General features: G+C 43.6%; 1 protein-coding gene across 4 annotated transcripts in view; it reads right to left on the bottom strand.

The window, feature by feature from the left end:
- Positions 1-13,855, bottom strand: part of GRM7 (glutamate metabotropic receptor 7) — a 259,133-nt gene that overhangs the window by 71,614 nt on the left and 173,664 nt on the right. For all 4 annotated transcript variants that reach the window (XM_035338059.1, XM_035338060.1, XM_035338062.1 and 1 more), the window contains exons 7-8: positions 8,658-8,858; positions 2,890-3,029 (exon numbers count right to left, since the gene is read on the bottom strand). In XM_035338059.1, coding sequence (XP_035193950.1) covers positions 2,890-3,029; positions 8,658-8,858 — 341 coding nt within the window. The remainder of the gene's footprint in view (positions 1-2,889; positions 3,030-8,657; positions 8,859-13,855) is intronic.

The following is a 13,855-nucleotide window of genomic DNA, read 5'->3' as shown; positions in this document are numbered from 1 at the left end:
CTGGGTGCCTGCCACCCGTCAGAGCCGAGAGCACTCCCCGCACGGAGAACGCTCAGCCAAGACCTTCAGTGCACCTTCAGTGCAGGGCCTCGGTGCCCCAACAGCTCCCTTGGTCCTAGGTCACGGAGCCGGATAGCGCTCCTGTGCACAAGCTCTGCGGGATGGTGTCTCCAGCCTGCTCATGGCGCTGCACAGCCATACCCGGACCAAGCCACTCCACAAACTGCACACTTTGAGCAGCCTTTAATGACCCCCAAACGCTCATCAGCAGGAAGTAGGAAAGAGGGGTAGAGGTGAAAGAAAGGGCCCAAACTGGCTTTTTTGTCAAATGGAAATCTGCCACTCACTTCAGTGCAAGAGGCTGACCCAGTATGTCTGCTTGTTCAAATCCAACAGCAGTCTACTTTCCGGTCAATGCCCTTGTGTAAACTACATCTTTAGCAATAATTACTAACAGCAGGATTAGTTTTACTTAAATTTGCTTTCTGCGCAACTGTTGGGAATTCCTAAATTTTGCTATGATTTCCAGACAAAATTTGAAGGAAGTGGAACATATGCACATACGGTCTGCCCAGCCATCTGCCTGGGCCAACTTCCTTTCTAGTAACTTTTGAACTTGGCAGAACTTGCTGGCCAATCTGAAATGTATTTGATACAAGCAGAGGTTTCTGAAGGATGTCTGCAGTGGATAGTTAGAAGAAAGATCCACCTGCACTGAACTTCTCTCTCCCCTCCGGTTTGGCCTGCCAGCCGACCAGCTGGCACATGTATAATTCAAAGACAGCCACGATACAGGCTGTTGCTTGCACAGCAAATGATATAGGAGTGTGGGAGGGAGTTCAGGCACTGCAGAGAAACTGTGGAGACAAGCATGGGAAGGAGTCACAGGGAACATGATGGAGAATGTTGCTGTGGTAGGGTACGCAGAAGACAAATCGTTGGAAAAGCAAGATACAACAATTTCACAGGGATTTTTTCTACTATATTTGGGTTTTGACAGTTCAAGGAGAGTTGCAGAGGTTTGGATATGAAAACAAAAAACAGGGACCTGCTGAGTTAACTCTGTATAGAGAAAGAGAAGCAATACCACCAAAATTCCCACGAGAACACCCAGCTCCTGGAGGAGCGATCCATTTCTGTCTCCTTCAGGCACATCAGTGCCTCCAGGAGGGATGTGTCCATCCCCTTCAGGTACCTCAAAGCAGTGGAAGTTGCATTCACAGAAGTCAGCCAGGTAACACAGCTGGTCAGCCAACTTCTTGCATTTCTATAGAGCCTTCCATTGGGCAACCTCTGCGTGCTTTCCAGAGTAACAAATAAAGGCATACATTATCACGTCCTTTGTTTCTCTTCTGTTGGTACTAAAGAAATGAGAACTGGGACAATATCCTGAGGTGTTAGCTCGACAGTAATTACTAAAGGCCAAATTGTAGCCTTTGGCAGTTTTTCCTGGGACATAGTTAATAGTAGCTAACATTTTGTTTGGTTATTTTAGTGAATCCTTGACTTCTCTAAACACCAAATTGTTCTTTATTATTGTAAGAAAATACATACGGGGATTGTCGTAGCAATGTTATGTTAATCCCCTGGGGATTCTGGTGAGAAATTAGGACCCGTAAGAGAGTAGAAGGGAAGTGACTGAGCCAGCCTCAACTATTGACATAACACTGTAGCCATGGGGATACGAGGGTGAGGAAAGCATTTTATGGAAACATTTATCACAACAACAGGAATACAAATCAAACGCCATTAATTTAGCTTTAAATTTTAATGAACCTGTATGCGTAGTTTATATAAAGAGTTATTTAATAAATTATTAATATTTTTGCTAAAAGAATAGTAAATTATAAGTTAATATAGAAGTTTGCCTCAAATTGAGCATCAAAATTTGAAACCCACAGAAATGGCCTTCCCTTCCCTTTCCCTGCACCTGCTCCTCAAAGGAAACCCAGCTGTGGGGCCGACAAGGAGCATAACGCACCCAGGATGGGCACTGCCAGACCAGAGCTGGAGAAGGGCCTGCTACAACCCCAGGGGGAAGCTTGGACCAAAACAGGAAAACCCTTTGGTAAGGATTGGCATTTCTTCAGCAATTTGCAGAAGAACAGTGAAATTGAACAGAAAGTATTGCCTTTGTGCTTCAGTGTCAATCTACAAGGGGTCAAAGAGCTATATGGTTAAACCGGCACATCTTTGTGTATTTGAGGCTCAAGTAATTTGCACAAAATCAGGCAGAAAGCCTGAACCCAGATCTACAGAGGCCTAGGCCGCAGGCCTGTCACAGAGCATCCTTGTGTGGATGGAGCTGGCAAGAGTTTCCAGCTTCCTCAGACAACAGTCATATTTGTTTCATCATCTGGACAACATTGAAGCCTCTACTGAATCTTTGATCACTTATTCTTACATCCTTCCTTTTTTTTTTTTTTCCTTTTGACTCATCATTACAAAGGTACATCTCGTTCATATGGGTACCTTTTGCTTGAAAGTAGCACTGGAAAGGCGAGTCACCCCCAAAATATTTAGTTTAAGCTTTCCTAAAACTAGAGAAACTGAAGAGCATCTACAAACGAAAGCCCATTGGTTTCAAACAGCAAGATGCTACTGGTTGATTTTCCAAGGTGACAACTAGGGACTTTGGACATGCAGAAGTAATAAAAGTTGCATGACTGCCTAACGTCCCTATTCACCTGAGGAGCTTTGGTATTCACAGCACAGAGAAAAGGTGGCAGAACAAAGTAAAAGATGACACAATGCAAAAAATAAAGTACTATGTAGCTGCAAAGAAATAGTAAAGATTGTTAGCTTTTGCATGATGGAAAAAAAAGAGACCATTTAGTGACTGCACCTGAAAGAAAAACAAACAAAAAAAGAAGAATAGAAAGGACTCACGTTGAGCTGGAGATCATCTGTCCACTGGCCGACGAGGCGGTAGCCTGGGGTGCTGGTGTTGGTGGTGTGGTACTGGAAGATGTCGTAGCGTCCTGGTGCATCACCATTTTTGTTAAACATCACTGGAGTGCCAGCACTACCTGGGGGAAGGAAACGAGACAAAATCCAACCAAAAAAAAAAATAGCCAAAGCTTTACAATAGCTATTTTATTTAGTCAAGGTAAAGAGTTCAGACCGGCAATGTATTTCAGGCAAAGGTTATCTGTCACCCCAACCACCTAAACCAGATACTTTTGGACATGGTGGAATAATCCTAGCCCCCTTCTGGTGATTAATTACCACTGCCCAAACCCACCGACTGAAAATAAAACAAGGCAAAACTAAATCGGCCTTACTTCACTCAAGCTTTGCACACAGCAAGAAATATCAGAAGGCTTTTCTTCCTGCCCTCCAGCCTCCCTTCCCATCGCTCTCTCCTTAGGGAGTTCTTTAGTGAAAATCAGGCCTGTGAATGGAGCCTCGAAATGATTTCCCCCCCCAGAAAACATTCCATCTGCTTCTGAGAGATACTGCTGTCAGAAGTCAGCCCAGGTCTAGTGAATCTTGACTGGCATCCAGAAATAGCTTCCTCCTCCACAATATGTTCTTATGCCTGTAATCAGCATGCAGTTGGGATGGAAAAGCACAGACTAAACTACAGGAAGGCCGTTCCTTGCGTGCTCCCTAATTTGGGCTCTGTGACTGACACGGGCTGAAAAGCATCTTGGTCAGGAGCTGTTCAGGACCATGATGCTGGATTAGTTTTATCTGCCACATACCAAGGTAGCTAACACGCGTGATGAAATGCAGGGCAAGCAGCAAGGCAAGGATCTTCCCCCACACCTGGTGCTGAGCAGAGCCAGCCCCAGCTCTGCTCGCTCAGTGCTGGCACAAACCACTCCTGGTCCTAAGGCAGGCAAGTGCTCAGCAGGGCAGCTGCGTTTTAATTACTGTGCCATTAGATGTGAATCTTTTCCTAAATGAGAAATCAAGTCACTGCTGCACTTCCTCAGCTCGCTAGGTGAAAACTTCGGGGGTGACATTTATTTCGAGATGCATTAAAATAGGTTTCAGGGTGGTAGAGTAATATTGTGTCAAGATTGAAGATTATGACAATGCTCCGGTATCTCTATATTCAAAGCTTCCTCCCTCTGGGTAACTTTTTTTTTTCCCTAAAGCAATGAAAAATCTCTCCCGTAGTAGCACTGAACTTTAAGATTATGGTTTTCTTCATGATTCCCATTCTTCATTGAATTCCAGTGAGCAAAAGAAGATTTGAAGGAGTAAATTAGCATAGTTTCTGTTCCAGCCCTGGTAGATTGTTTCCTGCCTATCCTGCAAGCCTCCAAGATCAGATACAGACTCAGTTGAAAGACTAGTACAGAAAATCTTCCACTGAAATCTCTCCTCACAGGTTCCTGATGAGCACAAGGCCAATATTTAATTGTCATTACAGATTAATGTAGCCTGAATACATTTACAGTGAAAACAGAATGAATAAGGAGGAATGGCTGTAATTCCTTGGCTCATACTAAAAGTCAGCACAAATGGTAAATGGGATTTAGCTAATCACGGCTTTTATAAGGTTGTATATTATTAGTTAAGCTTTTTTTCTTTTCTTTCCTATTTTTTTTTTCTTCCCAGAACTGACAAAAAGGGAAGCACAATTCAAAGTCTAGGAGCTCAAGCGCCGCTCCCAGAATGCACCTCAGATGTTTGTGGCTACCCCTCTCAGTCCCGTCCCGACAAAATCCAGCCTGGACACAAAGAAGCACCACAGCTGCACACCATGTTACCGTGCTCTGGGGAAGCCATAAAACTCTGGGTAGGTTACTGCTAGTTGTTGCTTTGTGCAGCTGCATGCAGACAGCCTTTAAGGCCTGTTTTAAATGTCAGCGTTTCACAGCAGTGGTGGGCTTGGGTGCTGCTGATGCAGCCAGCGCTACCCGGCATCAGGTGCTGGGTCACCTCCCCAGCTCAGCTCCCTGGGACACCGACCTTGTGCTCAGATAGATAGCCAGCAGGAAACGCCTGTTGCTGTTTTCAGGTCCGTTGCCATTTATGCTTTAAAATTATACAGGAAAAAAGCTGTGAAAAGTCTGGGGTCGGCAGGGAAGACAACTAGCTATGGAACCACAAAGAACTGCAATAATCTCGGGTCAGAAGTCAAGCAGAGGCTTCCCATTTTCCAGCTCTGAAGTTGGAGTAATTGGACTCCCAGGCAAGGATCTGCTTCCTAAGTGCAAACCTTCTTTAACCTTTGTGTGGGCTCCGGTGCATGTTTCGGTGCTCTTTCTGCAGGCACCCTGCCACTTCTGTCCTGGTTAAAAATTGTTCCAGCGTTTCTGTCTCTCCTTGCAGCCCCACTTCTTTGTGCACTCAGGAAAATAATACCTACGTAGGAAAGCCTCATTGCAGAGAAGAAAGGATTTTCAAAAGTGATCCTATTTATTATTTGACTTCTTGATCTTATAATTATTGCAATATATAGTTGATGAGTTGTTTTTATTTTCCTTCTGCTAAGATTTGTAAGAAATTTGTTACAGCTCCAGCAAGTACTTCAGAAACTGAGTAGTAGCCTGCAGGCTGCAGCTTCTTGCTCGTTCAGAGGCTGTGACAATTTAATTCATCTTCAGTTCCCAACAAATAATCTGTCCTCGCACTAACACAGATGGAGAGTACATAACACCCATTCACCTGCAGGATGCATTTGAAAAAAAAAAAAAAAAAAAAAAAGCAACCACACAACCCGACTGAATTTGTATGAATTCAATCTCTTAATCACCGCAAGATGAGAAATGAATTAATAGGAGGATGGGGTGCAAGCCAGGTGTGACTAGCTGAGGTGTTTCTTTATTATTCAGTTCACGCTGACTGCAGTTTAAGGACGCGAAGGGCTCACACGAACAAAGCCTTTACCTTTTTCACTGGGGACAAATACAACCAACACTTTGCACAGTGAGATTTTCAGAATCTCACTGCATGAGCAATCGGGGTTTTAAGTTTTCCATATTTTGGGGGCTTTTTGTTCTCAAGATAATGTGACGAGATCAAAATTCATACTGAGCTCCTAGTACAAATCCAGTCTCTTCATTAAAGATTGCTTGAGCTCTTTCTGCATGAATGTCATTATCTGTGCAAGGAAAAGGCTCCAGAAGCAGGTACAGGCAGGGTGGCTCTGGCTGCACAGTTACAAAGAAATCTATTACATGTAAAGAGGATCTCAAGCTCATGGGCTCACAATGCTTGAAAATGGGCTCCATTTTTTCCTCTCTGGCTCACAATTTGGGCAAAACAATCCCACTGTTCTACTCTGTTTTCACTGCAGATTTAGGTAGAAAGCTAGAAGGAACAGGATTTTAAGCACAGACCAACTGATGTTTTCCATCTCTGTCCCCGAGGAGAGGGATTCAATGGCTGCACTGGTGACCCAGGGAAGGGCAGAATAAGGGCAAGGCTAAAATGGAGACAGCTGAAGCAAGCCCAGTAGCCCAGCTGCAGTGTGACAGCCAAGGAAGACGTGGGCACCAGCATCCCCAGAGCTTCACTGAAACAGCACTACACCACCCAGACCTGCAAAAGCCTCTCATTGCTTCTTCTATTCTCGCATCCCTCTGCATTTTTCTGGCTGGCAAGTTGTATGATGGTTGTTTATCCTGTGCCACTGGGATGGCCAAATCAACCCACAGCAGCTCTGGGAATTTACTTTTATAAGACATGGAAAAGCAGCAGGATCCACAAAACCTCTCTCCAGTCACAGGAACCAGCCGCAGAAGGCTCGCAGCTGAACACTGAGCACGGGTGTGCAAACCCATGAGCAATCAGGCACTCTGAACGTGACAAGAAAATGCTAAACTCCACACCTGGATACCAGCCTTAAAGGAAGTGGTTCTTTTCCCATTGGAAATGGCTCAAGCTAGACGGCCGTGAGAGATTTAAAAGTTATAAAACTGTTTTCACTTTATCATTCTCCTTCCCTCTAATGGAAGGAAAGCAAATGACTATTTCAAGTCCCTGTGCTGGATGTGAGTTACATGTATACAAGCAAAGGAAAACACCATATGGCCATGTAAATCAATCAGAAATGGAGAAAAAAAGTCATCTTTTAAAATCATGACCAAAAAAAAACAGAAGTAAGGGAAACAAAGTCAGCATAAACCACTTCTTGGAGCTAGACAGGATGCAAAATTAGCTGGGCACCCAGTCTCTCAGAGCATTGCTCTGCTCTGTTAAAATGACCAAATGGCTAGTCAACATCTGCATATGCAAGGACCCTCTAAACACGATCTACGAGCTGTTCTCCACCACTAACACTGACATGGCATGATACTTTACAGAAATGCTGTACTTCTATAGGAGTTTGTCCTTTACAATTTATTTATTTATTTATTTAAGGCGAAAAACAGACAAACAGAAAACTTCCACAATGAGGAGTGTAGAACTCTTCAGGCCTTCTCAGATGATTCATCTCAAAATTTGTTCCTGGCTGTAGTTAACACCACTGCTTCAAGGGAGGAAATTATGCTCTCCTGATATTCACCTAGCTTTTCATCGGGTTATTTATACAGGAATGAAAAAACGTCCTTGGCACAAGTGACCAAACTTGTCCATGAAATACCATCTGTGTGCATACCGTTCAGTCTCTCAGGTCCTGTTGGTTGTGTGAGAGCTTTAGGTTTATTAATAAAAATGTTTATTACTAGGTTATAGCAAGAAACATCTCACCACTCTGTCCAACGAGGATGTGAAGCTTTCACAAGCTCTTCTTCCAAGGCAGCGACACCTGTGGCTACCTCCCATGTTTCAAAATGATAATTTTTCAGTACTTTCCTAAATCTGTTCTACACATATATTTGGAGGTCTAACTCCTGGTTATATCTCAGATCTCTACCTTATACAGAAATAGCACAGAGCAGTCAGAGCTCCTGGTATGTACATTAGCAACCTTTACGATGGGAAATAACATTAGGGTTTGTAATGCTACCTCTGAAAGTGATCTACTCTGCTGCCTCTAGTTGGAGGTGAGTGTTAATGAAACTAATAAAGTTACAATAAAACACACAGAGGCAGAGACATTTTGCCAATATTTAGGCCTGGTTCATACAGTGCAATGCAGAGAAAAATGAATGAAAGGCCCCTGTGCTGTATGAAACTTAGGGCTGGTATTGCAACCACCACTGCCCGCTTGGAAGGAGTTAATGGATAAATGATAACCAAAGATAAACTTGCCCCATCCTCATTCCTGGGATGTTTCACCTCCTCTAAATACTTACTAGAGGAATGAAGGTTGGAGTAACTGTTCTGGCTAAACAATAGTTCCAGTTCTGCAAACAGACCTGTGCTTTAGCTGTTCTCCCCCTCCTCTTGAGCACAGAACTAAGCCGGGCTCAGGGTACCAGAATTTCCCCCAGTTACTTTTCTCCAAGTAGAGGAAACAATATAGAGAAACGGGCATAACAAAGACAAGCTTGGGCGTTTACTGAGCTATTTCTCCCCCAGGAAATGACAGGCTTCAGAAGGCAACAATTTCTGTCTTTGCACTGTAGTAGCCTATTTGCCTTGGCTAAAACATGTTTTCAAATAGACACTAAATAAACACGGTCTTCTGCCACAAACTCTAGCAAAGTTATAAGAAAAAAAGTATTAATCTGAACTGAATGAAGTGAATTAAACGAAAAAAAAGGACAGATGGGTCAATATGCTACCGAGGAAGCAGTCTCTCAGCTCACCGTTGAAGTTAACGCTGCGAATGTACTTGAGCAGCTTTTTGCCTCCCGCGTGCTCCATCTCGGGGCAGACCCCCGGGTAGTCGGCACAGAGGTCCTTGTTCATGTGGTGGAGCGCGTGCGCCATGGCGTACACGGCATCGATCACGAACTGCACCTTCCCCTCCTGCTCATAGTGCGAGTCTTTGCCAATTCGCTCCTGCCCTGCACGTTAGAGACACACACACACAGAAGGACAGTAAGGAGCAGTGCTTTCCTGATGGCAGGTACACGTGAACCCTCCTGGAGCCCATTTAAACAAACGTGTTTTAGGCAATGCCATGCAAACCTTTGAGTTATGATGTTACTAATTGAAACAAACAAAAGACACCTTTCTTTCTTGATATTAGAATCATCAACACTTCTTAAGCTATTTTCCCATAATCCAGAGAAAGAAATGCTACCATAACCATAAACACGAAACTGGAACCCGTGGGGACCATCTCAGAGAGACAGAGAAAGCACCAGGCTCTGCGCGCTCCCAAAGTTTGTCTTTGAAAGAAGAAGGCATTTAAAATAAAGCACAGCTGGTATTTTAAAGCCTAATGTTTTGTTCTGTTTCAAATCCCAGTCTCTAATTGAAAGACAGAGCCAGATTGAGGGAAGAAAGAATCACTTCAGATGCAACCAAAGGGGCGCTCAGGAGAATGCAGCGCACACGCCTGCTGTTAACGTACCCTCAGGAAGCTCGGTATGTTTGTGTTAACTATGCACCCCTCTTCCCGTACCTGCAGAGACTGAAACGTCCTTTAGAATCCACTGATTGCTTTTACAATATTTTAGCAGCTGAGGGCTTAAGAAATCCAAACCCTTAATGCAACCTGAACCGCAACTGGGGGAAAGCAATGCTTTGAAAGTCATTTCTTTATCACTGCAGCACCCAGCGTGGTGGAGAGTACAAACCCTCACCCTCAGCGATCTTCTCATCCAATGGGCCAATGCATAACAAGCCTGAGAGAGGGGAAGCGTTTTGCAGATGGAACGTGGGAACACAGAAATTAAACCACAGAGACCCCAAAAAACTCTATAGCAGTGACAAAGGTGAATGTCATACTTAAAGTATGATGTTTGTGCCCAAAACATTCACTCTCAGACTTGAGATGGAAGCATCACCTGGTAATGCGATGGTAAGGCCAGGCGATAAGGCAGCTTCCTTGTTTTTGTTGTTGTGGGAGCAGATATCTGGGTGCCTCTGCAATTAATTAGCAATCCAAATGGTATTTTCAGCATGTAAAACAATGCACAATGGGTTAAGAATTGTGACTTCTTTTTCTGAATTGTCCACTAGCACCTCATCTTACCTTGGCTGAGTAACACCAGCATAGATCAATCTGTCCAGCTGCCAAACATGTGATTGTACTTACCTATCTCACCAGGGTTTTGTGAAACATAATTACTGCTCATTAAGTGTTCTGAGCTGCATCAATGAAAGCAGCAGAAGTGCAATCTATTATTTTCCACGTGGGCACTGCAGCCCACTTGTTCCACCTGCAGCACGACACTTTCCAACCTCACGTCAGCCCTGATCTCCCTCCCGCAGTACCGGCAGGTCTGGGCACTGCCAGCAGCACTAAGAAATTAAATTGCCCTCAGAATCGTCTTGCAAATATTTTAGGGACTTTCAAAGTGAACGTTCACTTGGGGGATAGAAATGGGAAAGATGCCATTGTAACATCCTTAATTAGAAATAGGGACCAGTGAATTTAAATTAGCTGATTGATACCAATAAGAAAAGGAAATCAAGTTGTTAATGACTGAGAACTAATGATTTTAGCAGAGGCGAGAAGCCCATTTTCCCGTTGCTGCTAGTATGTTTGCATCTCTGCCTCCCATGCTGCTGAAGTACAGCTTTACTGGAGCAGAGCCTTGCATTGCGAGCACTCCACGGGGCAGTGCTGTGCAGTGCTGCACTCTCACACAGCCAGCACCGGGCAGCAGCTCACGTCCTCTCCAGCCAGGCTTCCTGTCCTGGATTCACCAAAGGACTCGACACCCAAAAAGGAACCAACCCACGTCACTGAAAACCCCTCAGTCCAACAATCCTTTTTTCCTTCTTTGAGTGCAGTGGTGGTGGGCCAGAATTATTAGCGAACAGATCACCGCCTTCTTACAGAAATACTACAAGCACAAGAAATACCTAAACCTGTCCACAACAGCGATGTGGCTGAAAGTAGGCAGAAATATAATCCCCTATATGAACACATTTAATTACCTACCCTTTTCCATTCATAGGTTCGCTCCCTAATTACCATACTGCAGCGCTGAAGTCTCATACTATCAACCTAGCAATTTGGGTTGACATTCCCTCTACCAAAGCCCTTTAATTTTAAATTTCAGCTACAACGCTGGAAACATTGAAATACTGCAAATATTTCAGCAGGGTGAGAACTTCCAGACTGAAGATTCACATACTGTCCTTTTCATTACTTGACTCCCCTCTCATTGATTACAGACCTTATTACATTGCCAGGCCCTGACAAGCAAAATGCTTTTAAGTGGTTTCAGCTCAGCTACATAACCGAATTAGCAATGCAACAGAAATGCACGCCAAGGGAAGAGAATCTAGGATTTAAATTCTGCACACAAACAATACTGATTAGGCATATTAAGTTCCAGAAGCACAGCTGAATACACAGCAGAAAGAAAACCTTTAGCAGTGAAGGTACAAGAAAGTACAAGAAACTTGAGCAAGATCCACAAAAAAAAAAAAGGCTACGTTAACAATTTCAAAGCACAAAAATCAAAGAAGTGAACTAGATTTGAAAATCTTAGTTGAATTTCCAGTAACAAGAATAATCTCTACTGAAAATGGACACTTCACTGAGCATTAAACATCCAGGATTTGTGTACTGTCCAGTTAGGGAGTCAAACAACCACCCACCCAGAAAGGAAGGCATGAATTTCTTTATACAATTACAGAAAAAGAGTATATATCATTCTTACAAGCACAGACTGAGTTATGTTTTCAAGAACAGGACTTCACTGCAATTACTTTAGCCTAAATTTGATCTAGCAAAAATCAAAAAAAATAAAACTAAACAAAAGCACTTTCAAATCAATAGCCATGTTTTACATGTCAAATAGCCTTCAGGCTTTATTACTAAAAAAAAAAAAAATCCAAATTAATGGAATAGAAACGCTTTCTAGTGTTTCCTCTAGTTCACACCAAACTAACATCACAGTAATGCAGCGAGCAGCAAATCAGGCCCAAGGTCTGCTCTCAGACAGAATGGGCACAATTTTAACATTTAATTTTCCAGTTTCAGCATTATTTTGGCAACTATTTTGCTGTCTTGAGTTTATCTGCAGAAGCCAAGCGGAACGTTACACCACGTGCTTTAGGAATAGCTGCTGTGTATATGCCTGTAAACAAATTCAATTATTAATTATTCCTGGAAGAGAAAGAAACCCACAGAGGCCATTAGCTTCTCGCAGACAAAAGTGGCCGTTCCAGCAGCTTCAGCACCAATGAACTCGGGCATTGGGTGCAGCAAGAAACAGAGTGACGACTCGTGATCAGAAGACACCAAGCAGCACAGAAAGGAAACAAAGTCCGTTTGCACTGTGATGTGCAAGTCTTCTGTTCTTTCCTATGTGCCCCTGTTCCTTAAAGGATGCTTAAAAAAAACCCAGCACGCTAACTTTGTGATCTGCAGGAGCCACACAATAACATTATTTTCTTCAACAACGAAGTAGCTGACACCCGAGACACATGCACACAAAGTGATTTCAAGAGAATGCACTTTTGTACCACGGATTTGAAATGAAGTACCTTGGGATGTCAGGAGAAGGAAGAAACACAAAAGCAATTTATTGACATGAGCATTTTTTGCTTCCAAAAGATCTGTTTGAAGGTGATGACAAATAATTTAACCTCACTTCCCACTAGAGTCTCAAGTGCTCATCATCGTGATTCCTAAGAGACTGAGCAGCTCGGTCTCCTGCTTCAGGCAAATCTTCACAAGAGAAAAATACTGCAACAAAGGGGGTGAGGGGAACAACAGAGCAGCAAGAATACAGCGATGGAGAAGTCCTCCCACACGATCTCCTTCAGATGACAGAAAGGAAATGCAGGTTTAAGAACTCCTGGTCATACTTTTTGCATCGCCACAAGCACGAGGCTTAACGCTTCCTTGTGCGGGAAGTGAGATGAGAGCTTGGTTTTACACATTTTCTCCTTCACTTGAGTTTTCTGGACTCATCACTGATACTCACATAACGTAGGGGATACGATGCGAAGCGTAAACAGCATTGCAAGGACAATTTTTTTAAAATGACAATTCATACAATGGACAGACATCAAAATCCCAATTCTTCAGCGCTTACATCAGAGGAGTGCAGGCATCGGCTCAGCTTCTGGAGGATTAAACACATTCTCAAAGGAACTTACATCGTAATAGTGCTGGTGATAGTCATCATTAACACGAGATGGAAGTTAAAGGCTGCAGAAAGCTCGCAGGGGTGAGCGAGCAGCCATTACTTGTACGACTCTGATTCAGCAGCTGGCTCAGTGCTGGCAGAAAAGCCCCACTCTCCACACGACAGCACGTTAGCAGCCTGTGAGCGAAGGGACGGCTGCGCTGAAGGACCAGGCCGTAGCTGTACGTGCCCATACAGCGCAGGGAGCTCAGCCAGTGCAGCTGCCGCTGTGCTTGTGCCTCTCCAGAAGCAGGCACAACAGCACAGAGCAGGCAGATCCATCTTAACAGGCGAGGATGTACACCCAGGGCTCTCCAGAACAGGATCAGAGCTATCACTCATCTGATATTCGCACGCGGCACAGGCACCACTGCACACACAGGAGCTGTAAGATCTTGAGGCTTCTCCAAATAAGATCTTTATTTGAAAGTAGCTGAATGCTAGAGCTTGAGAAAAGCTAACAATATGCTAGAGTAAATATTGTAATTTAAACATGAGGAGTATGACAATCAGGACTCTTTGCAATATAATCCATGTATTGTCTTTTTACAAAGAAATACAAGATCCAATAATACTGCTATGTAGTTACAGTCATCTATCCAGCCCATCCTAATTCAGAAGATCTCATTATAGACAAAAGCCTTTATCTCAACACCATCAATTCAGTCCCCACGGAGTTTGCTGGGGAAAGCAGATGAACTTTCAAGCTTCTGCTTCTAACTGAACAACGTCTTTCTGTGCTA

The sequence above is a fragment of the Oxyura jamaicensis genome, chromosome 12, assembly GCF_011077185.1.
Source record: "Oxyura jamaicensis isolate SHBP4307 breed ruddy duck chromosome 12, BPBGC_Ojam_1.0, whole genome shotgun sequence".
Lineage (NCBI taxonomy): Eukaryota > Metazoa > Chordata > Aves > Anseriformes > Anatidae > Oxyura > Oxyura jamaicensis.
Note: the sequence above shows the minus strand (reverse complement) of the source record. Positions and strands in the feature narration are given on the sequence as shown.